The sequence below is a fragment of the Anomalospiza imberbis genome, chromosome 26 (genome assembly GCF_031753505.1).
Source record: "Anomalospiza imberbis isolate Cuckoo-Finch-1a 21T00152 chromosome 26, ASM3175350v1, whole genome shotgun sequence".
NCBI lineage: Eukaryota > Metazoa > Chordata > Aves > Passeriformes > Viduidae > Anomalospiza > Anomalospiza imberbis.
This window is the reverse complement of record NC_089706.1, coordinates 6,420,497-6,443,488: the sequence shown is the minus strand read 5'-3', so window position 1 is coordinate 6,443,488 and position 22,992 is coordinate 6,420,497. Positions and strand designations below refer to the sequence as shown.

The 22,992-nt window shown below is 52.3% G+C and overlaps 2 protein-coding genes across 7 annotated transcripts in view; one reads left to right on the top strand and one right to left on the bottom strand.

The window, feature by feature from the left end:
* Positions 1–6,137, bottom strand: part of PPFIA4 (PTPRF interacting protein alpha 4) — a 60,066-nt gene extending 53,929 nt beyond the window's left edge. For all 3 annotated transcript variants that reach the window (XM_068173172.1, XM_068173173.1, XM_068173174.1), the window contains exon 1: positions 6,049–6,137. The gene's annotated coding sequence lies outside the window, so the exon portion shown is untranslated. The remainder of the gene's footprint in view (positions 1–6,048) is intronic.
* A 3,390-nt stretch (positions 6,138–9,527) lies between these two features.
* On the top strand, positions 9,528–22,863 carry TMEM183A (transmembrane protein 183A). 4 transcript variants are annotated; one of them, XM_068173297.1, is made up of 8 exons: positions 9,528–9,688; positions 10,390–10,479; positions 13,338–13,493; positions 15,661–15,817; positions 17,221–17,401; positions 20,552–20,632; positions 21,250–21,405; positions 22,385–22,863. In XM_068173297.1, the coding sequence occupies exons 1-8, from the start codon at positions 9,592–9,594 to the stop codon at positions 22,568–22,570; spliced, it is 1,104 nt and encodes a 367-aa protein (XP_068029398.1). In that variant the 5' UTR covers positions 9,528–9,591; the 3' UTR covers positions 22,571–22,863. The 4 variants fall into 4 exon arrangements, with proteins under 4 accessions (XP_068029398.1, XP_068029397.1, XP_068029400.1 ...); XM_068173296.1 differs by having other exon boundaries at positions 15,658–15,817; XM_068173299.1 differs by lacking the exon at positions 13,338–13,493.
* The last annotated feature ends 129 nt before the right edge of the window (positions 22,864–22,992 follow it).

The following is a 22,992-nucleotide window of genomic DNA, read 5'->3' as shown; positions in this document are numbered from 1 at the left end:
TTCAGAGGCTTTGGTTTTCTGCTCCTCTACGCAACATGGCCTCCTCAACCCTCCCTAGCCTACCTCAGCCCAAACTGCTGGCAGATACAGCCCTGGCTGCAGGAGATGTGGGGACTGGGCCCCCTTTGCCCATCCAGTGGTGCATCCAGGCTGGACATTGCCTTCAGTGATGCTCCAGTCCCACAGCAACCTGGAGGGACAGGCCCTCTGCTGCTGCCTGCATCTCTGCACAGGGACACAGCCGAGAGTGATTCCATCCTCAGCCTTGTGGGAGACACATCACCAGCACACTGGGATGGCAAATGCTCCAGCAGCACTATGTCCCAGTGATTCCCACCCTGGCAGATCCCAATCCATGGCCAGAAACCAGCTGTGGCCACATCAGAATGCCCCAGGAAAACATTCCCTTCTGCAGATACAGGAGAAAAGCAGGATTTGGCTGTGCCACCCTCACACTTCACTCCCACCACCCCTTCCCAAGAGTAGGAGCTCAGCTTCACAGCATGCCAGGGAAAGCAAACACAGGAGGGAAAAATCCAGGAGCACCAGAGCATCCTGCAGAGAAACCATCCCAGACACAGTAGCCCTTCCTAAGCCTCAAAACAACACCATGCCCAAAAGAGCCCTGAAACAGCTCCCTGCGGTCCCCAAGTCCAGGTGTCACCCAGGGAGACCCCAAATGAGCTGGGTACTCCTTGGGATGGAGCAGGAATTGTAAGGCACAGAGCCTTCCACCACCCCAGGACACAGGGCTCAGGTCTGTCCCCAGGGACAGAGGATGAGAAGGCATAGAGCCCATGTCCCCTGGCTCTGGCCTCATCTGAGGACCGCGAGTGGGCTCACAGGACACGGAGTGTCCAAGGTGGTTCCTGAGAGCTCCATCTGCAAACAGGAGTGTCATCCCCCAATGTCTCCCAGGGAAACCACACCCGCACATGGCACTTGGTGTTATGTGGGGCAGTGTGGGACCAGAATAACTCCTCTCCCGGCTGATCAGCGTGTGAATAAATCAGCCACAGCCAAAAATAACCTCTGGGCATTTTTTACTCCTTCCTGGAAAATGGTTTGGGGGAGATACTTGAAAGAAGCCCAGATCTACTTAGTTACAGCTGCCAGACACTGAATTACAGGGCAGATTAAGTGGATTATGGATTTTGTACAAGCCCATCTTTCCCCTCTGTGCCCGCAGCCCCTGGCACTGCAAATGTCTGCATGGGGAGCAGTTCTAGGCATCACCACCAAGCCCATTTAACTCATGATCAAGAGCCTGAGATCAGCTTTATGACACCTGTGTTAATGCCACATCGAGGCTATAAACACCTTCCCACCTCTGGAACCAGAAAGGCCAGGCTTTGGCAGGAGAAAATCCATGTGAGGATGCTCTGCACTAATGAGTCTCTGAAAAGGTGAGAGTTGGGCTGGGGCTAGACGTCCTCTTCTCCCAGGCATCCCATGTTCCGCCCAGCTCCTTCCTCTGGGCTATGGACCCCCCGGGCACCCTACAGCTGCAGTGTTTGCCCTGTCCCAGCACCTCACATCATGCTGTGGCCAGGAGGGAATCTGGAACTGCGGAGAAAATTCCACCAGGAATTTCCAGCAGGAAAGGGTGGAAATGAGAAGTTTAAACGCATGCACCTGCCGCATGGGCAGCAACCGGGAGGGGACCCATTCCCTGCCGTGTCATCCCGTCCTGGCGAGGGATGCTGCCCTCTCTGGAAGGCGGGACGTGGAGTCCAGGCAGGAGGAGCCTCCTTCCTTCCCTCCCGGGCGCACGGCCCCGCGCCCGCTATGCAGAGCGCTCGGCCCCGCTGACAGCGCCTCACCGGCCCGGAGGAGCCGGCCCGGGCCCCCGCCTTCCCGGGCACGGCTCTGCCTCCGGGACCACCGGCACGAGGGGCTGGACCGGGCGGGAGCTGCAGGGAGGAGGCACCATGCAGCAAAATCCCCGGGAACTGCCCTCTCCTGGAAACCGCTCGACGCGGCCAGGAGGATGGGGAAACGAGCGCTCATCTGCCACTTGTTTTCTTCTTTTTTTAATGTTTGGATGCAATTAAAGGCAGCCACCCAGCCGGCACCTCCTCGCGCTTGCTAAGAGAAGCATGGCAGGAACTGAAAACCAGGAGCAGAAAAAAAATAATCTGCATTTCAGATCAATTCCAGCCTTGTCAGTCCTGCAGGATTACAGAGCTGGAGACAGCGAGCCACGAGCTGCTTAAAACATCAGCGTGAAGATTCAGCTACGGAAGAGCAACGTGGAGGACACAGGGTCAGTCCCCTCCTGGCCAGTGGCTTTTGGAGAAGCTTTGACATCCAGCTTCCAGATCCTCCTGTGGGATGGGAATCACTGCGCTGCCAGTGCTGCCCAGGGCTGAGGGGCAGCAAGTTTTGCACAAAAATGAGAGAGATGAGTGGTGACTTCATTCATAAAACCACAGAATCACAGCATGGCTTGGGCTGGAAGGGACCTTAAAGCTCAGCTCATTCCAACCCCCTGCCATGGGCAGGGACACCTCCTACTGACCCCTACTAACCAAGCCCTGTCCAGTCTGGACACGGACAGTTCCAGGGATTCAGGGGCAGCCACAGCTTCTCCAGGGAACCAGGTGGTGTGCCAGGGCCTCGCCACCCTCACAGATATTCCTTCCCAATTATCTAATCTAAATCTCTCTTTCAGTGTGAACCCTCTTGTCCTGTCACTCCATTTCCTTATGCAGAGTCCCTGTCCAGCTTCCTTGTGGCCCCTTCACACCCTGGAAGGGGCTGTGGGGTCTCCACACAACCTCCTCCTCTCCAGGCTGAACTGCCCCAGCTTTCTCAGCCTGATTCCTCAGGACATCCTCACCCTACAAATGAACTCAAGGCTTTTACCGTCTCCACAAGGGTTTCAACCTTCTTGACCACACAACAAACAGAAATAAAATCCAATTATATCAGCACAACCTTTTTTAGCAAAGAGCCTGGAATAATTTTCCAAAACTTCTGCTCCAGATGGGCCCAAGCACAGACCTGTCCCCCAACACTGCAGTTGTTCCATGTGATATTTTTCCCTCCTCCCTCCCAAATGCCAGCCTGTGTGAGCACACCCACACGGGCACCCACCTCCAAGCCTTTCGTCTGCTCACAGAGCCTTTAAGCACTGAAAACTCCCAACCACATCGCCCAGGAGCCTGGCCAAGGCTTGGACCCACAGCAGAGCCCTCAGCCTGGGTCAGGTCTGTCATCCCACACCTGGTGCTTGGAACGTCCCAGAAATCATCCGTAAGGAAGGCGCTGTCAGTCACACCTCTCTGGGAGGGCAGCTAGGCAATGGATCCAACAACCTTCTCCAGTTAATATTCAGAGACCTCACAGCTCAGTTTTGGGAACCATCTGGGAAACCTCTGGCTCACCAAAGCATTCTTTAGGAGGAAATTAATTGTGAATTAAGGTTTCAAGGTTAGATAAAGAATACATTATCTTTCTGCTTTGCTGGAAACCCTGAAATGGCACTCCCCAGGCAGAGGATGGACTCTGATGTCAACGTCTCTCCATGTGGAGAGATGTCTCTCGACTCTCCAGAGTGGAGCCCTCCAGAGGTACTCCCAGTTGGGCCCCAATTTGAGTTCAGCTCCCCCTGAGGCACAAAGAATGCCTCTCCCAGCTCCAGTGTGAACTTCCAGCTCCAGCAAAGTGTCAGTCTCTTTCCCAGCACTGACTCAGGACCTCAACATCCTCACCCACCAACTCACACTCACTCAGCCTCCTCCTCATCCCTGTCCTCATTCCCAGCCCCCAGTGGGAGCTGCCCCAAAGGACAAGACTTGCAAAAATGTCCCTCCAAAGATGCAGATGAGAAGGGTTTCAGTGGGGGTTTTATCCCTGGCATCTTCTGAGACAGCTGAGACAGGCAGGAACTCAAATCTCCAGCATGTCCAGTCCCTCTGCATCTCCACTGGAGCTGCTGCCAAGCACAGCTGGACCGGTACAGATCAAGACCCACTCACCACAAAGACACAAAGCTGCACAGGGATGAGATGTTTAAACACACATCTGCCAAGCTGGCCACTCCAGAAAGCCGGATCTGTCCATCAGTCCCACCACTGGTGTCTCAGGAACCTGCCAGTTCAGAGGCACCCCCGCCCTCCTGCGGGTGACACTGGTCCCAGACAGCCTCTGGTCTGACTCCTGGGAAAGAGCTGCAGGAGGAGCAAGCCCGGAAGCTGGGAAGGCACCTGTGCACCTGAGCACCACAGGGTGCCAGGGAGATGGCAGGGACCTGTGCTGATGGCTCCCTGACAATTCTCCAGGGAAGTCCCTAGAGATCAGCCCTGTTCCACAACCAGCACATGCAGGGAGCAGCACACCGTGATGTCCCCAAGAGCACAGGTATCTGAGACTGTCAGACCATCAGAGACACAAAGACACCCAACTTTCCACCTTCTGCTGTGTGGGCAGCACCACAACCAAGAAACTCCCAAACCACACAGGCACATTCATCCAGCTCCCAAACTCTAGCTCATGCTTGCCTCTGGACCAGCTCTGGCTCACACAGTGGCTTGGTGGTATTAAACCCACCAGGAGAACCTCATTCCAGCATCCAGCAGATGGTGGCAAATGAGCTAAAATGAACACTTGGCCAATCCTGACTTGGCCAAAACTAGGGCCTCCCCAGAAGGGTTTGCACAGCTTTAACAAAACCCAGCTCCCTAAGCCAATTGCTGCTCTAATGATGCAATTGAGGGGATAAACAAGCCCTTCAAGGCTGGTTATTCAGGAGCAAACAGTGCTGTCTGGAGGCAGCTTGCAGCAGCCCTGTGAACAGAGCTAACAGAGGCTGGGAACCAGCGTGGGCACAGCTGGAGCATCCAGGCTGGCCAGATGCTCTGCTGGTCCGGCCCCATGTTTAGGCTGAACCAGATCCATGAGCATCTTCCCAGTTCCAAGCTGGCCCAGCTTGGAAGGCATCCACCTGGTGCTGAGCTCCAGGAGCATGTGTGTGGCAGCATCCCCACGAGCCCGTCCAGCCCAGAGCTCGGAGCCAGGCAGATGCTCAGTGGGGCTGACACAGAGCTCGGCACTGGGTGGATGCTCCAGGGCTGGAGGCAGCACCGAGGAAGGCGGGAGGAGACGGTGCTGGGAAATCAGAAAACCGACCAGGAGAAGGCCATGGTAGGACCAGGCTCACCAGCATTCCTGCCCTCCCCTCGGTGTAAGGTAATATCTGGGGGAGGGGATGCAAAGGGACGGTTTGGGAGCATATGGGGGGCTGCCAGGGGCAGAGAGCAGCTGAAAATCAAGGCCCCCTCTCCCGGGTTAAGGAATCACTGCCCCCTCCCTGCCCCCCATCCCATGCGGCCTCGGGGGATGTGCCCACCCTTCACTCCCCTGCCTGCACACCCAGTGGGGATAGGGCAGCACATCTCCCCGGCTCTCGGTCCGGGGCCAGTGCACTGAGGGGAGCAACCCTAGCGCAAATGCTCGGTCTGAGGGTAAAGCCGGGGCACAGCAAGTCCCCCCTCCAACCCAGCTCGGGGTGAGAATGACATCCCCCAGCTCAGACTCAACCGAAGGGAAATGAGGGAGCTCAGCACACCCTGGCTCAGACACCCCCTCCAAGGGGTAACAGGGTGGCAGAGGAAGCACCCCCGGAGCGAGTCAGCCCATTCAGGAGGGGCAGAGCATCCCCCGGGGCACGGCAGGGCTGAGCATCCCTACTGCGGCCCCGCCCGGGGGGCAATGGGGAGCATCCCCAGACGGGGGGTGGGGACAGGAGGGCAGAGCATCCCCGGGGGGTGGCAAAAAGGGCAGAGCCCGCCGAGTCCAGCCCCACCGAGGGGCCTGAACGTACCCACGGGAGGTGGGGGGGAGGGGGCCGAGCATCCTTTCAGGGGGCAGCAGAGCATCCCCGGGGGAGGCAATACGAGCAGAGTCCTCCGGGTCCGGCCCCACCGCGGGGGATGAGCACCCCCCGGGCGGCCCCACGGGGGTCACGGGGGCCGAGCTCCCCCCGGGCGGCCCCGCGCGGGGCTGAGCATCCCCCGTGGGCAGCGCGGCCCCGCCCGCACTCACCGCCCGCCGAAGTCGCTGGAAGCCGCCGCTGCCGCCGCCGCCGCCCCGCCCTGCCCCGCCCACTGCGTCACCGTCCCCGCCTGGCCACGCCCCCGAGCGGCCACGCCCCCAGGGAGGGGGTCGGGGGGCCGGGGGTCAGGGCGGGACCGGGGGTCCCCCCGGGGACAGGAACCTCCCCGGGGACGGGATCCCCCTGGAAAGGGGGGGAACCCCTCCCACCTTGGGGCGTTAAAAGACTTTCAGGAGCGACAGAAATCCCCCCAGGGGAGCTGTCCTTGAGGGCAGAAACCCCCTGGGGGGGCAGGAATTCCCCCGCCAGGACAGAAGGCTCTGAGGTGGGGCAGAAATGCCCTGTGGGAGTAGGAAACTCGCTTGTGGGGAAGGTTCCTCCCTGGGGCAGGTACAGGACTCCCCCTGGAATGGGCATAGAACTCTCCTGGGGGCAGGAACCTCTGGGGTTCATAAATCCCCATAGGGGCAGGACGCCCCAGGGGTCTTGTCCACCCCCGGAGGGAGGGAGGCGGGAGCAGACCTGGGCTGTGAGGTGTCCCAAGCCCTGGGTGCTCCGTCCCCCCACCACCATCTGGGGAGCAGCGACGAGGCCAGGCAAGGCCCGCTCCCCCCGCTGCCCCCGCCCGCTCCTCACCCTGCAAGGCTCAGTTCTGAGCCCTGGAGGGATGAGATGTGTCACCCGGGCTCCCCTCAAGGATGTCTTCAGCATCATAAATGGCATTTGGGACAGAGGGCACCCATGAACTTCAGTGGGAGCAGTCGAAGGCCCACCCTGCTCCATCACCCTGCCCTGAACAGGGACACCCTTCACAAACAATTAATCTAGGGGCCTTGGAAGCACACCCCTGGCACAGCCTTTGGGATCCCTCAGCAGTCCTCACCCAGCCCACCAACGAGGAGCTCCTTTCTGTGACCCCACTGGGAACAACTGGGATCAGTAGCATCATCACAGAGCAGCACCTTCCTCTCTCCAGGAAGGACATCAAGCTCATCCTCAGGATTTTTGCTGGAGCACCCTGGGGCGATCTCACACAAATATCTCCAACCCACCAGAGGAGGGAGCGTGCTGGATCCGCCCGCCCGCCAGCCAGACTCGGGAACAACTGCCTTCAATCCCAAGAACTTTTCATCTCTTTTCCACATGCCAGAGTTTTCTAAGCCAAGACAAGCTTCACTTTTTAAAAATAATACTGTGATACAGTTCTCAAATAACAATGATGAATAGGATAATCCAAGTAAAAAGAGGTGGGTGCAGCCAGGAGCACTAGGATCTGGTTTATTGACTGCCATCCACATTAGTTTGTATCCATTGCCTTAAAAACAGATGGATTAGGAGTAGCCTTTCTGTCAAGGAATGGCCTTTCCTGCCTGGGATGATCAGAAGTTTTCTCAATCAAATGTGTTCCTTGCTGATGAAGTGCTCTTTGTGTATTTAAGAAACGCTGAGAGAAATAGGGTCAGGCAGGGAGGTTATGGACATACCAGCTCCTGACCATGCCTGGGAAGCAGAAGGAATGTGGATTTCTTGGATTTGTCCATATTCCATGCTTTATCCTGCTCTGGAGAGGCCCAAGAGCTGACACCAGAGCTGTGAAAACATCTCACTGTCGTTCCGATGCTCTCCTGAAGTTTTGTAGGAAAGGGGCACAAGTGGGAATGCAGCCCTCCGGAGCGTTCAGAGCCATTGAGGGAGAATGGGGCAGGGCTGGGCTCTTCGGTCGCTGTGTAAACCCCAAAGGAGGGGAGCGGGATTCCACCAGCCTGCCCAGTTTATCCCAGGACTGGGCAGGACTCTCAGCCAGCTCCTGGCAGTGCCCAAACCCCCTTGTGAGCAGGGCACAAGCCCTCAGGGGGACACAGGCCCCCAAATCTCCATCAGACCTCTGCCTGTCTCTGAAATCATCAGCATAAACCCCGCCAACACTGTCTTTTTAGTGTCAGTGGCATTACTTTATCCTTGGCCAGGGTGTGTGTGGCCAACAGAGTTCCAGCCTCCACACACAGAAATACAAAACCTTTTCACATGTTTTTACATTTTTAGAAGAAAGAAAAAAAAAAAAAAAACAAAGAAAGAAAACCTCAAACAAACAAACAAAACTTTATTTGGTCTAATTTCCATAATTCTCTTTCATTTAATACTATTCTATCCTCTACCTGATTACTGATTTCTCACTTCTTATGTTGATTAGTCCATCTTTTTAGTCTTTAGTTAAAAGTAGGAACTTTTAACACATAGATGGAGTCTTTGTTCGCCTCTTCTCTATCTTCAGGGTTCTGCAAAGTGTCCTTGTTGTTCATAAATTCAACATTCCAGATGTCCAACCTCACCAATATGTTCTTCTCTCCCAGACTTTGTTCACTGAAGCGTATCAGACTTAGTTTATCAAAACTTCAATTTCAGTACTTTTCCCAATCTGTGTTCCTATGGAAGTGGCTCATGGCAACTTTGCTAAATGCTGGAAAAGAATAATTTAAAATTCACACACTATTTATGATTTATATATCGGTTATGATTAAAGCAATTAATTTAAAAGTCAATTAAAACCATTAAGTAGAATTATTATTTAAAAGTTACATTGTTTCCAACAGGGGGGTGCATCAGTACAATCATCTCAGGGTTTCTCCTTACTGGGAGCACTGGGGGGGGCCCGCAATTAGGGCAGAACCCTTTTTACTGGGGGCCAACTGCCTCAGAGACCCTCCCTACTGGGAAGATGGGGGGAATCCCCTGAGAGGGCCTGCTTACTGGGATGACTGGGAAGGGCAATTACCTCAGAGCCCCTCATTCCTGGCAGCACTGGAGAGCGGAGTGACCTCGGGGGCTGTCGTTACAGGGAGGACGCGGGGGCAGTTCCCTCAGAGATCCATGTTCCTGGGAGAACTGGGGACCCACTCACTCAGAGGCCGTCGTTACTGGGAGCACTGGGGAGCCAGCATCCTTTAAGGCCTTCGTGAGTGGGAGGACGGGGGTGCCGCCCACCTCAGCGCCCCGCAGTACTGGGAGGACTGGTGTGTGCGAGGGATCCCCTCAAGCGGCCTGGTTACTGGGAGGGGGCACTTACCTCACAGACCCTCGCACTGGACCCAGTTCCCTTAGGACCCCCCCATTGCTGGGAGGACTGGGGCAGGCTGGAAGCCCCTCAGGGCCCCCGGTAATGGAGCACTGGGAGGGGCAATCCCTCAAACACCCCCCATTATGGGAGGGGCAATTACTTCACAGATCTTCGTTACTAGGGGGGATCTCCTCAGGGGTCCCCTTTACTGGGAGGGACTCTCCTGAAGTGCTCTTGTTACTGGTAAGACTGTGGGGGGAGGGAGAAACCCTCAGGGACCCTCAGTACTGAGGGAGGGCGAATCACCGCAGGGCTCCCCGTTACTGGCAGCACTGCGGGGCCGTGCCCTCAGCACCGGGAGGCCGGGGTGACGTCACGGCGCTGTGACGTCAGAGCGGCGCGCGGTGTCGCGGGGGTGACGCGCGCGGGGCGGGCGCTGTGGCGCTGTCCCCGCTGTCCCCGCGGGGCCCGGCCGGACATGGCCCCGCGCGGCCGCCCCGCCGCCGCCGCCATGCCCCGCAGGGGCGCCCGCAAACGCCTCAAGTTTCGCGCCGACGACGTATGCTCCGAGCGGGGTGAGAGCCGGGCCGGGCCAGCGGGGCCGGGCCTGGGCCGCGGCTGAGGGAGGCCGGGGCTGATGAGGGGAGCGGGGGCTGTGAGGGAAGGCGGGCCTGAGGTGAGCCGGGCCGAGCTTGGCCCTGCTGGTGCACGCCGGAGAGAAGGCCTGGGCCCGCATTAGGGCCTGGAGCAGGAGGTAGTTAAAGGGCCTGGGCCTGGCCTTGGCCTGGGTGAGGGGCATGAGGGAAAGAGGACAGTCCAGTCTCACCTAGGAGTGAGCTGGGCCCTCTCGGGTTTGTGCAGGCAGGGAGCTGCGTCCAGGAGGGATCCCCCAGCGGGGTTCTGGACGGATGTGTGGAAATGAGACCTCTTTGCCTGTGGAGGAGGAGCCTGAGACCAGAGGATCAGCCAGGCTCGAGTTGGGCTGTGTGAGGGAGAATGGGATTATCACTGGCTGAGGTGCTGGGAGAAGGAGAATTGCGCTGGGCTGGGCAGGGGCATGGGTCCCTGAGCCTGGTAGACCGATGGTCTGGAGTAGAGACTTGCTGGGGACTCCTGGCCTGCATGTCTCTGCTGAGGCTCATTTTCCTGCTTGTGCACCTCCTCTTTGAGCCTCTGCTCCTCTGGGGACTGTTCACTTTAGTCATCGTGACTCTTAGCCCTTTTGTCCCTTCTCCGTAATCCCTAATCCTTCTGACCCGTTTCCCCCTCTCTGCAGTGACGGTGGCAGATTATGCCAACTCAGACCCAGCTGTCGTGAAGTCTGGGCGGGTGAAGAAAGCTGTGGCCAATGCAGTGCAGCAGGAAGGTGAGTCTGCACTGGGGCCCCAGCCTTCCCCATGCTGCCTTCAGGTTTTGCTCTGCATGACATGGGAAACACTTCTTCCTTAAACTGAGAAAATGTGTGTCCTTTAGCGCTGAAAATGAGCCCGTGATACTCTGCAGACAATCAGGTATTAAGGACTTAGGCAGGAGGTTCTGCAGAAAGCCTGCTGCAAGAATTGCTGAGTCTTTGTTAGTGCCTGAAATGGAAAGGCTTTGGTGTCATCTCCTGCTTGAGGTAGAAAATAACGTTATAAAAGTCTTTATTACTTTATTACCACATATAAAATTGTAGATAACTGTATTAGCAGGTAAAGTTCTTTGCCGGGGGAGTAAGGTTGTGATAGGTTTGTCAGACATGTGTTGCGAGGAGGTCTTGGGAGGGTGTTACTGTTTTTTTGATGAACTTTATAAAGAAGGAGTTTTCCTGGAAAGGTGAAAGGTAGTGCAGTATTTTGTTATCTACTTCCTCCTTGTCTGAGAGCTTTCTGAGCTAACACACTCCACTTGCTTGAGAAACAGTGATGTTTAGGCCTTTTAAATGTAGCTGGTGACATGTCTTGGAGGTGGATGTTGTGCTGACAGTGATGACTGAACTTTTCATAAAGGGAAACTCTTGGTTTGCTGCTGAAATCTTGCATTGTTGGAGGCAGTATGCACTTGGCATGAGTGCCTGTCAGGGGCAGTGGTGCTCCTGAACATTCTCTTCAGCTGCTGCTTCTAAAGCTTTTAAGATCAGGGCACCTCCCTCTTTTGTGGCCTCATTTGTTTGGGGCCCTTCCAGTCTTCCCAGTCCGGCTCCTGTTCACCCATCTGTGTTCTGTCTCCTTGAGGCAAAGTCCAGCACTTCAGCATCATGCTGGCAAACTGCTGGTGTTCTGTTCTCCCTGCCCCCAGCATCATCTGCTTCATCCAGTTTATCCCCTTTCCTGCTGTTTCTGGCTCACCTCCACCTCATCCTGGTGCCTCCAGGACACAGCAGTTCTGTGCCCACCCCTTTCCCAGGTCTTTGCAATGCAGTCTCAGGGTTTCCCCTCTGGATTCAGGGATTCTCGAGATCTCTCCTCCCCAGCCCCAGGGCTGTGCTCCAGCCTTATCTGGTGCAGCCATGACTGTGCTCCAGCCTTATCTGTGCGTCTCGGGGTGCCACGCGTGGGGCACCCACAAAGGAGCCCCAACCTTTGGCCTTGCTGCCCTCCAGAAACTTGGCTCAGAGTAAGCCCCGTGCTGGGCGTGACCGCAGCGGGCGGGGCGTTTCCCACAGTGAGCATCCAATGGGCGCTTCACCTTCACCGGCAGGGCAGCTAGGCCCAGGAGGAATTTTTCTGGGCTTCTTTCTTCCTCATTCTAATGCCCAGGATGGGAGGATTGCAACAGTGAGGTGAAGAGAGGGTGCCTCTGCAGGATTGCAGTGCTGCCGTTCACTGCTCGGTGGACTCGTGCTGTTGACTCAGAGGTTGACTTTTCCTTAGGAGAGTGGGGTGTACTCTTCTAAACCCCACTCAGAGTTCCTGTCAGTTTTGTCTTCTCTTGCTGGCTGTATTTGATGTCCTAACTCACTGTCATTTGTGTTGCCACCTATTTCACTCTCTTCTTACCTATAAAAGGTCGTGTGGAGAGGGCAGTGGGGGAAACAACTGCCATGAATACATCCAGGTGCCAGGAAAACATCCAGTTTACAGAACAAACTGTGCAAAGTGAGGTAGAACTGGTTTAGCAAAGCACTGAGGTGTGTCTAGTCAATGGGTAACATCAAGCCCTGTCTGAAGACTGTCTTTCCATCTGTTGTCTTTTCATTATAAAACCTTGTTTGGTGGTTAGAAATGAGAATATTTTTCATCTGAGTTTATGTTCAGTTTCTTGTTGTTGTTTTTCTGCTACTCTGTGATTCAAACAGCACATTTTGCTCTTTGGTGGCTCTGGTGACTGCAGTGACTGGACCTGGGATGTATAAAACCTTCCTGGGCTTCAGTTTGTGCTGAGTAGAAAATGTTCTATTTTCCACCAAGTTTGTTGGGTTGAAATTCAGCTCTTGAATGAATTTCACAGCCTATTTGCAAAGCCTTTGGCTGCTGTGGCAGTGCTGGTCTGTGGCAGCCTCATACAGCTGTAATGTAGGACCACACCTTTCTTTTTCCAAGACTGTCATTACTGACTCTCATGTGCATTTTTCTGCACTAACGAGCACTCAGTTTACAGATTGAGTTTTAAAAATAACATTTCTGAACAGGGATATGTCTAAACATGTCCTGAGATACAGGAAAAAAAACCAGCCCCAAGCTCCAGCTGACTCATCTGGCTGTTTTCCTCACTAGGCCAGAGCCTTCCCCTTCACTGAATTCCAGGGTAAGTGGAACTCCTGTGCACTTGACACAGAGTTCCAGCCCCAGTAGATTGTGTCATCGGCCACAGGACAGTTGTCCTGATGCAAAGGGAGTTAGTCTTCTCCATGTCATAAAACAGTTCCAGAACAGGTGCTGGCTCCCGGCTGAACATGGCCATGCAAGGCAACTCTGCTGTTTAGGGAAACCAGTTACCCCTTAGAAAGAGCCCATTGTTTTATTTGGAGTTGTAAATAGCTTCAGCTAAACCAGTGGGATCTGCATAATGTGCTGGTAATCATCCTCTTTGTTCATTATTTGAAACAAGCAGCTGAATAATTATGTTTCCCATTCACTCACCCCTGCTAATCTTTCTCTGACAAGGTAATCCTTGAGCTCAGGATTTACCTTGCTTGTGTCACTCACCAGAAAGCTTTAAGGCAGTGGTTCCACTGAAGCATCTCCTGAACCTGGATCACCTTTTCCTCTCTGCTGTTGTACTTACTGTCATTTTTCACTCCAGTAAAATCCCTGTGTGGTTTGGAAGCTTCCTGTGTCCCTACTGAGGAAATTCTCTCCGTGTCAGGAGAGTCCTGTGACAGCAGTGATGAGATGGATACCAAGGAGAGCATCAACGGGAGAGCTGCCGCGAGGAAAAAGAAGAGCAAAAGGCACAAAGGTGTGGTCACCTGCTGTCCTGGGGCTCTGTGGGCTCCTGCTGCGTGTCCAGAGTGGGGGATGCTCATGCTGGGGATTTACAGGATGGCCATGGGGCTCTTGGAGCATTCTGGAATTTGTGTGTGCACAAAGAAATGCCAAGGGTTCAGTCACTTGTAAATCTGCTGGCACTCGGTCACAGGAGCTGTGTTTGCACCGAGGCAGAGCCTGGGGCATGAAATCGGAGCCCGAGAGCTCCTTGCTTTTAACAAATATCCCTCAGCACTGGAAAACAAACACTGCTGTTCTAAAGTTGTGCAACTTTTCCACTGGCTGTGTTGCTTCACTGAACATGGGGTGGTGGCAGCAGGTTTGCTTTGGGGTTGAAGTGCTGCTCTCCATGATGCAGTTGTTGGCAAAACACAGGCTCTGTTTTCAGTGTGTTTCCGAGGTTGTGGTTTGTTACAAATGGGTTTAAAGGACTCTTTTTTCAGCAAGGAAGTGCATTTGATCCTAGTGGCACCTTAATACATTAATTCAAGGGAGATGTATCCTTCAGCGTTTGCACTATGTGCAGCTCCATAGAAATCCATTGACAATGCAGTGTAAGCATCAAACAGCTCTGCTGGGCTGGGGAACCCTGCAGAAGTTTCTAGCAACAGGTTGCTTTCAGGTTGAGAAGCAAATTTTAACCAGTTTTCTTGAGCTTAATAGCAATTTATGTAGCATGTGATCATCCACCACAGACTGAGGGTGGACAGGACTTCCTCTGGGAAGGGAGTTAAAAGAGGTTAACCTCTTTTATTAAGGCATCATTTAGAATCCTGGCAAAATAATATCTGAGTGGCTGGAGCTATGAGTCTGGGAATGCAATATTCTGTTCTACCACAGCCTTGTCTTGTTTCTGCTACATGTTTAGGGAGGAAAAAATGGTGATAGAACAGTGATGCTTCTGGCTGCCCTCTGAGTTCAGCAGTGTGGAGTTTGATGGCTTCCTGAGCCAGAGCTGACCCAGCAAAATGGGTGTAACAGCCCATTGTGGGTGTGCCTGCCATAAATCTGAAGTGCTGTGGGGAAGTGATCACATCCAGAGCTTTCTTTAGCAAGTATCACATGAGGATAAAGAACTGCCCTTTGTATTAACCTGCTGACTCTGGGTTAGATCTGGCACCCTCAAGTTCCCAGACACCTCTTCTATGCCAGAGACCTCACAGCAGCTTTTCCTATTAGCACTGTGCACAAGTTGTGTTTTCCTTCTCTGTTCTTAACCTTTCTAATGCTCAGTGTTGTTCACCTACTTATATTCTTTAAAAGTACTTTTTGCTCCTAAAGTTGGAGCAATGTCTGTAGGAAAAAAATGTGGTTTAAACTACAAAGCACTCCAGGAATGAAAGGAGTGTGAGCCCTCAGTTCTGACTGAGCAGTTCTGACACCTCTGAGAGGAAGAACAGGCCATTCTCTCTATCTGAAGTGCATTAAAAGTTCCCATCCAATAAGTTTTAATGAAATTTAGAGATTTAACAAAAGAAGCTGATTGCTAGATGCAGAACAGAATTTCCCTCCCTGACAGAGCTCCTACCAAAATATTGTGACCACTGGAACAAGGACCTGACAAGCCTGGCAGTACCAATGACCAGGGTCTTCGTGTGTGAAGTTATTTTAGTGACCTGTTGAATGTGCCATTTTCATTAAAAATGCAGGAACTTGGCACTCCTTTACATAAAGTTGCCTCTTTATTTGACATCCAATTTTTATTTCTCAACTTCAGTGTGGTATTTCAGCTGTGCCAGGGTCAGGCATCAAAACAGGCTCCAGAAAGGCTTTGTGGTTTCCATCCTTGCACACAGCACTCACTTGGACAAGATGCTGAACAAAATGACCTAATTCTGTATGCTTTGAGCTGAGCTGCTGGATTAGAAACCTCCAGAGAACCCTTTCAGCCTGAATTCCTTTATGGATCTGTCACTTTGCCCACTTGTGCAGCAGGGATAACAGTGGCAGTGTCCGGCACAGGGGAGGTGTCGTGGCTGATGGGAACAGGGAGCAGGGCCACTGAGGCTGTGCAGACTGGGGCTTTCCCTGTGTGTGTAAGTCAGCAGCCCAGCTGTGCTGCCAGGTGTGCAGCACGTGTCTCTGGGTGGGAGTTGGTGCAGATTCCTGCACTAATACACCCTCCTTGCCTTTAGAAGATGCCGAAGGGGGAGGAGGAGAGGAATATCCCATCGACATCTGGCTGCTCCTGGCTTCCTACATCCGCCCTGAGGACATCGTCCGGTTCTCTCTGATCTGCAAGAAAGCCTGGACTGTCACTTGCACTGCTGCCTTTTGGACCAGGCTCTACAGAAGGTGAGACTCTAGAGGGTTTTAAAACTGGCTGTGGGACGTTTCAGTAGAAAGCAGTTCTCTGCGGTCCTGGAAGTAAGGGAATAATTCCCTGTAGGCCTGGGCCCTGTGTTTGCACATTGACATGGTGATGTGGGACTCTCTTGTGGAATATTCTTATCCATCAAAGACAAGCTAGGAGAGCTGGGATTGTTCAGCCTAGAGAAGAGAAGGCTTGGGGAAAACATCCCTGTGGCCTTCCAGTACCTTAATGGGGCTTATAAAAGGGAGGCAGAGGGACTTTTTATATGGGTGGGTGGTGACAGGACAAGGAGTAATGGTTTTAAACTGAGGGCAGAGGGCAGGGATGTTAGGAAAAAAATCTTATTTTGAAGGCAGTGAGGTCCTGGCACAGACTGCCCAGAGAAAATGTGGCTGTCCCATCCCTGGTAGTGTCCAAGGCCAGGTTGGAGCACCCTGGGATAGTGAAAGTTGTCCCTGCCCATGGCAGGGGGTGGAATGAGCTGAGCTTTAAGGTCCCTTCTAACCCAAACCATTATAAGATTCTAATATCATATCTGCTTTGGGTCTGGAAATGGATCTTTGTGGTGTATTCCTGTATGTTCCCTGTAAAATCTCAGAGCTTTGTGTCCTTTGCTGCTTGCCATGGCCCAACACTTGTATATATCAACCTCTCCAAGTATGTATGGCATGGTCGGTGCTGAAAGGCAAACATCATTGATGGACACCTTGCCCTGCTCTAATCACAGCCATCTCCCTGTAATTTGGGAATTTTGGAGCTGTATAGTGACAGGAGTAAGTGAAAGCAAGGAGGGCAAAGGGCTGGTCAACACTTGATACAAATCCTTCTGTCCCAGCACATGCCACTGGGATATTCCTTCAGGAGAGAACATTTTCTTTACACAGCTCTCTCTACCTGTTGCCCAGGAGGCACAAGCAGCAGGGGCACAGAGTAGAGAGCAGTTGTGGTCATCCTCGCCCCTGGTTTTTAGTGTGACATTGCCTAGCAAAGGTTCCTTTGGAATTTGATCAAGGAATAGCCCTTGAGTGCAGGTGTGCAGGCTGCTCAGGCAGTGCTGAGAGCTGCAGTCAGCTCACCTGGGAGACCCTGAAAACCTGCAGCAACCTGCAGCCTTTTGTGCAGCCTGCAGCTACATCCCTGGCTGGTCTCTGGGCAAACTAGAAATTATTGGGAATTGAAGTAGGATGTGTGGACTGGAAGCCTGCCTGGTGCAGGTCAGGGCTTTGAGGCTGCCATGTGGTGTCCTGTCAGCAGCACAACCCCCTCACAGCCCTCAGGGTTGCCCAGAGTCCTGTGGTCAGTCAGGTGTGGAGTTTTGTCCTGACACGGTTCGGTCCCTGCCGTGTGTGCCCTGGAGCTGACACCATTCCTGTGGGTTCTGCAGGCACTACAGCCTGGACGCATACCTGCCCCTGCGCCTGCGCCCCGAGTCCATGGAGAAGCTGCACTGCCTGCGCGCCTGCGTCATCCGCTCCCTGTTCCACATGTACGAGCCCTTCGCTGCCCGCCTCTCCAGGAACCCCGCCATCCCGGACAGTACTCCCAGCACTTTAAAGAATTCCAGAGTAAGTGGCATCACTCAGGAACTGGGATTTGTCTGAGGTGTTGCCGTTTCTGTTTGGTTTGGTTTTTCTTTTCTAGAAGAAAAACAGATGATGTGGAGATGGTCACCAGTGAAGCTGGGGTGTAGGATGGTCACTAACTGGGTATTCTCAGTGGGATTTGTAAAAGTGGGCTGGTTACTCGTAACTTCTGCCTAAGTCCTACACTACATCATCTTAACGAACAAAAGGGCCTTGGTATCACTGGATATCAGAACTGCCAGGGATGTTTGCAGCTTCCCTTCCTCTGATGAAGGTTCCATAGGATCAGCTTTTATATGTTTTGCTTTATTCTGACACTGTGTGCCAGAGTACATCTCTCTGTAACAGGCCTCTGGAGAGCTCAGGAGTGACACTGATGCCAGGAGTTGTCACCCTGCTTTCCTGCAGGTCATCCATGGCCTGGTGTGTGGGTGAGGCAGGGTAGTGATGCTGGGGTGAGCATGGCAAATGTGGAGAGCCAGTGTCTGCTTTGGGACTGGGCTGCACTTGTGTTGGGCTGTGAAGAGTTTGTGTTGTGGGCAGGTAATTCCCTGTGCTATCCCAGCTTGGAGCACTTGCATATCATTATTGCTGTTGACCATTAACTCTGAAATGCCTTTGTGTCTCTTGTTTGGTTTTAACTTGCAACTGGCCGATACTCTGTGAGCAGCTTAAGCAACGTGAATTCTCCACCCTCAAAATCCTAGGTCAAAAACCTGTTGAATGAGGTTTTTGGAGCCAAACTGAAGTGGGTTTCATTGAGGAGTTGTTCTTTCTTTTCTATGCAAAATAGAGGACCCTCATCTATCTGTACATGACATCCCACCTTTCTTCCTTCCTCTCCCTGTCACAGGCTGTCATAGGCTCGGGGAGCATCCAGCAGCACACAGGAGGTGGTGCTGCAGCACAGGGAAAAGCACATGGCTCTGTGTGCAGTCTTATCTCTGCATCCAGAGCTCCTCGTTTTCTTCCTGAGTCCCCAGGCTGGGGATCTTCATTCTTACCAGCTGAAAAAGCAAGACACTTTGAGGAAATTCCAGTAGTCCTGAGCCCAAGCTCCCACTGCTCATGGCTGTAGGAGCTGGAATCCTGAGGCGATGCTGGCAGGGTCGACATTTCGGGAGGATTCCTGGTGACATCATAACGGCTTTGGTGCCCACTGCTAGTGCTTCTCCTGTACTAACAGTTGGAGGAGGATCCTTTAAGTGCAGTCTTTCATTGTTCAGCTTTTAAAAAAGGAAATTAAATGGGGACGAGACTTTGTCAGAGCAGTAGAGGTTTGACCTAACCCCTTGCAGCATGAAAGAGCCACCCTGAGTCTGGTCTTGCTGTACTACTGCACTGCAGGACTCTGAGCTCCACTTGTGTGACTGTGCACACAAATCCCTCAGCACAGAGGGTTTGGAGGAGGACCTGGCACTGCCTCCCCACGTTCTGTATTTCCTGGGCTTTGGTTGTACCTTTGTGGGTTGCTGACACTAACGGCAATGCCTACCTAAACTGCATGTGGCTAGAGGTGAGCCCAGCCCCGGGTGTGATCCAACCTAGCTTTTCCTCTTTAATTTCCTTTTTTCTTTCCCTAGCCTAGCTTGTGTGGGACACTGGAGCCGTTATGGTGTCAGCAGAGGTGTTTGCCCTTAAAAGACACCCCATTATTTTGGGCGGAGCGGCAGCCGCACGGCGCGTCTGAAGGGCAGGACGGCTGACCCGAGGACGACATCCTCTGCCCCTTAGGAGGTACTGACCTTTTGTGCTTCACTACTTGCCATGACCAAACAGGTTGCTAGACCAGGCTGCCTCTGCAGGTGAACTACAAATGCCACTGATGGTGGAGTTGAACTCAGCAGCATCTGCTGCTCACCTGAGTTAAAAGATCTGGAGAATGTTTTTGTTGGAAAAAAACCTGAGGGCTGCTTCCTCCCAGGTGGAGGTTATTCCATGCATGTTTCTGAGCTTTACTCCACAGAGCTTTGTTGTTCACCTCACGAAGATTGTGGAGAAAAAAGGTCTTTTAAGGACTTGTTTATGGATGTGACTCAGAGTTGAAGTAGAGGGTCTTGTATCCCCTTTGGTCTCTTCAGAGCCCCTGTGGTGGAGGCTGGCTCTGGCTTCATTTTATTAGGATTACTCCATCCTGGAATAAAGTTAAATGTGTGCTTTGCCCTGCAACCCAGTCAGGCCTTCTCTCTTCAGGAGAGACTGTGTATGGATCACAGGGAGTTCTCTTTACTCACATTATTCCTCCTTTTCCTGCTGACACCGATGAAAGATAAGACCAGCTGTGGTGGGCTGGCATCTGTGGTGTGGAAAAGCTTTGTGGGATGGCTGGACTGACTTGCCAGGTTCTTTCCTTGCTGTTGAAGGCTGGTTGCTTGTGACTGGTAGGCAGGGATTTCCCTCCTACAGGAGTTTTTCTGAGCCTCCTGCTCCACGAGCTCCTGGGCTGGAGCCTGTGGCCCACACAGTGATAACCAATTGAAAGTGGAGCAGTCGTGGTGTATGCCTGCATGAGAGGGCAGTGCTGGTGACTTCTGAGGCTATTTGAGGCTGGTTTCTCATTTTCTTTTGAAAAGAGACAGAAGGTTGGTCAGACTGTGCTGTCCTGGCAGTGGTTTTGGACTCGAAATGATGACAGTGCTGGTAATGGCAAAGTCACAGTCTCCATTTGACACCGCAATGGCTTAGGAACTTCTTCATCCATCACCTCATAGCTCATGTAGTTGTCTTTGTATTTCCCTCTGGATCCTTTCCTTCTCGATCCTTCTTCTGGTCTCTGTTGTTCCTCACTTTAACCTTGTTTGGAACCCAGTTTCATGGGAGTTGCTGGTGGGTGGAGGGAATGGGTGAATCTGCACCACTCATACCTGCCCTAGGAAAGGTACAAAGGGCACATCAGGATTTTGCTGTTTGGCACATCAGTGACTACGTGTTGCCTGAGGAGTTGGCCAGCTTGAAACTGGGAGATCTACACTGCTGAGATTGTTCTTTGAACATAATTAATTTGAATAAGTGGCTCCTGATTGCTCCTATGTAATTGTGTTTTCAATTGGAAGCCTTTATGATCTGTTAAAACTTATTTAAAGTGGCCCTTCTAAGGGTTTCATAATTTTGTGTTTCTGTTTTCCACTTCAGTGTCTGCTTTTCTGGTGCAAAAAGATTGTAGGGAACAGACAAGAAGCAATGTGGGAATTCAACTTCAAGTTCAAAAAGCAGGTATGAAAGAACCAGATCAGCTGTGACTTTTGTTTGAAGCAGATATTATTTTTCTGGGGGGTAGAAGGAAAGTGGAAACTTTGTCCATTCAGAGAATAAATGCAAACGGATTCCCATGCTAAAATAAAGCACATTGTGGAACTACACTCAGTTTTCAGTCTGTGTTCCCAAGACATTTAGAATCCCACATTTTTATTTCCTCCTTTGGTATCCTTTCCCTGCTATAAGATGTGGATCATCACTATTGATTGTTACCAAAAACCAGACTGTCTGACTGCAGTGGTCAAAATGTTGACCAAAATCTGAAACTTCTTGTTATGCCATTGCCAAGATTTCTCAGAGAACTGAAGACAGCCAGCACTGCCAGGGAAAGCCTCCAGTAGTGGGTGTTGGGAGAAGCCAGTAATTTCAGGCAGCCTTGGGAATTGTGCAGCTTTCCCCTCTAAAGAAATGGTCCTGAAAATTGCCCATCCTGAATGATGGCATTTTGTTGTTATTGTGACACTTTGCCCAAATATCTGGGGAGGAGAAGAGACCCTGCCAGGCCACACTGGGGAGGAGCAGCCAAACCCAGCAGAGGTTCCAGCTTTGCTAAATCAGCCTCTCTTTCTTTCAAGTCTCCCAGATTTAAGAGCAAGTGTTTCAAAGGTCTCCAGCCCCCAGTCCAGTATGAGGAAGTGCACACAAACCCAGATCAAGATTGCTGCCTGCTGCAGATCACCACCTTCAACTTCATCTTCGTGCCAATTGTCATGGGCATGACCTTCACCTTGGTGAGTGGGAGAAAGCTGCCAGGCTTTGCAGATGAGGTTCCTGTAAGGACATGGAGAGGGCACCTGGAATCTCCTTTGTTGGAAGGGATCCACAGGTTCCCCTACTCCTGGCCCTGCACAGAACAACCCCAAGAATCCCACCCAGTGCCTGTTTTGGGCTGTATAAATCCTACTGCTCTATCAGCAAACCAGTTCTGGGAATCATATGGTTAATAAAGAGAGGAAGTGCTCAGAATCTCAGTTTAACTTCTCCATTTCCGTTGGCTCTTCCCTGTTGGGTGCAGTGAATAGAGAGGATGTAGAGAATCTGCCAGGAGCTGTGGTTGTGCAGTGTCTGGCCACAGATCAGTTACCAGAACTGCAGCAGGTACAGGAGACAGGGAGCAGTACAAGTGGAGGTCTGCCCCTCACAGGAATATCTCTTTATGGCAGTAAATTCTGAGAGGAAAATCCCACATGAGCAAAGTCTCTGATTGTGTGTTTGGTCCCCGACTGGGAGTCAGGGTTTCAGAAGTGGCCAGTGCTCAGGAGAGGTTTGGTCTGGCCTGACTTAGGAGTTGGGCAGTGAGTTCCAGACTTCTCCTGACAGCCACTTGTTTCCAGGTTCACTCAGAATCAGAGTCATAAAATTACTTAGATTGGAAAAGACCTTTAAGATCAAGTCCCAGCACTGCTGTGTTCACCCCTAACCCATGTCCCAAGTGCCACATCCACATGCCTTTTGAACACTGCAAAGGATGGTGATGCCACTGCTGCCCAGGCAGTTCCAGTGCTCTTTTACAACCCTTCCAGCTTCCAGCATGATTATTTGGGGCTGCCAGCCAGACAGCTGGTTTGGATACAGCGTCGTAGCCTTGAGAATGTGACTGTGAAACACCTTGTACAATTCAGAGGAATTGATTATGTTTAGAAGTGTCATGTTGAGAGTTCTCTTGATCACAGTGACTTTCTGAAGCAGCTCTGGTCTCCTCTCTTGCAGTTCTCCATCTCGGTGAGCACGGACATGCGGCACCACCGCGTGCGCCTGGTGTTCCAGGACACGCCTGTGCGCAACGGGAAGAAGCCGCGCGTGGAGCAGGGGGTGCAGGTGGTGCTGGACCCTGTGCACAGTGTCAGACTCCTGGATTGGTGGCACCCACAGTACCCCTTCTCCCCGAAGGCTTAGTGCTCTCCTGAGGCTGCAGGAGCCCACAGGGGACTGAATCTGGCAGGCTGAAGAGAATTTCTAGGAACCAGGAAATCCTATTTTTATTTCTGAAATAAATTCTGCAGTCTCCTTGCAAGTGGTTGAAGCAGCTGAGCTAGTTTGTATGTATATAACTTCTGGTCAGTAATGAGCAGAGCTGAGTGTAAAGCAGAAACTATTTGTAAACACACTTTTATGTAAAATTGACATTTTATGATTTGAAAGGAGCTCCCTGGAACTGTTCATTTAAAATCCTTTTGGTGCTAATCAAAGTGGTCTTGTGTTCTCTTGTTCGGGAAGAAGTAGGAGGTTTTGCTTTCCAAGAACTTTCCTTTTTGCTTTCCAGAACAATTGACAAACAAAATCCATGTTTGTTTTACTGCAGCAGGACTGTGTTCATG

Bases quoted from the DNA above. Each gene is read 5' to 3' on its own strand.
- TMEM183A (XM_068173296.1), top strand. From the start codon at position 9,592: ATGGCCCCGCGCGGCCGCCCCGCCGCCGCCGCCATGCCCCGCAGGGGC. The intron at 13,494-15,657 runs GTGTGGTCACCT...CCTTGCCTTTAG, and splicing joins GAAGAGCAAAAGGCACAAAG to AAGATGCCGAAGGGGGAGGA. The intron at 20,633-21,249 runs GTATGAAAGAAC...CTTTCTTTCAAG, and splicing joins ACTTCAAGTTCAAAAAGCAG to TCTCCCAGATTTAAGAGCAA.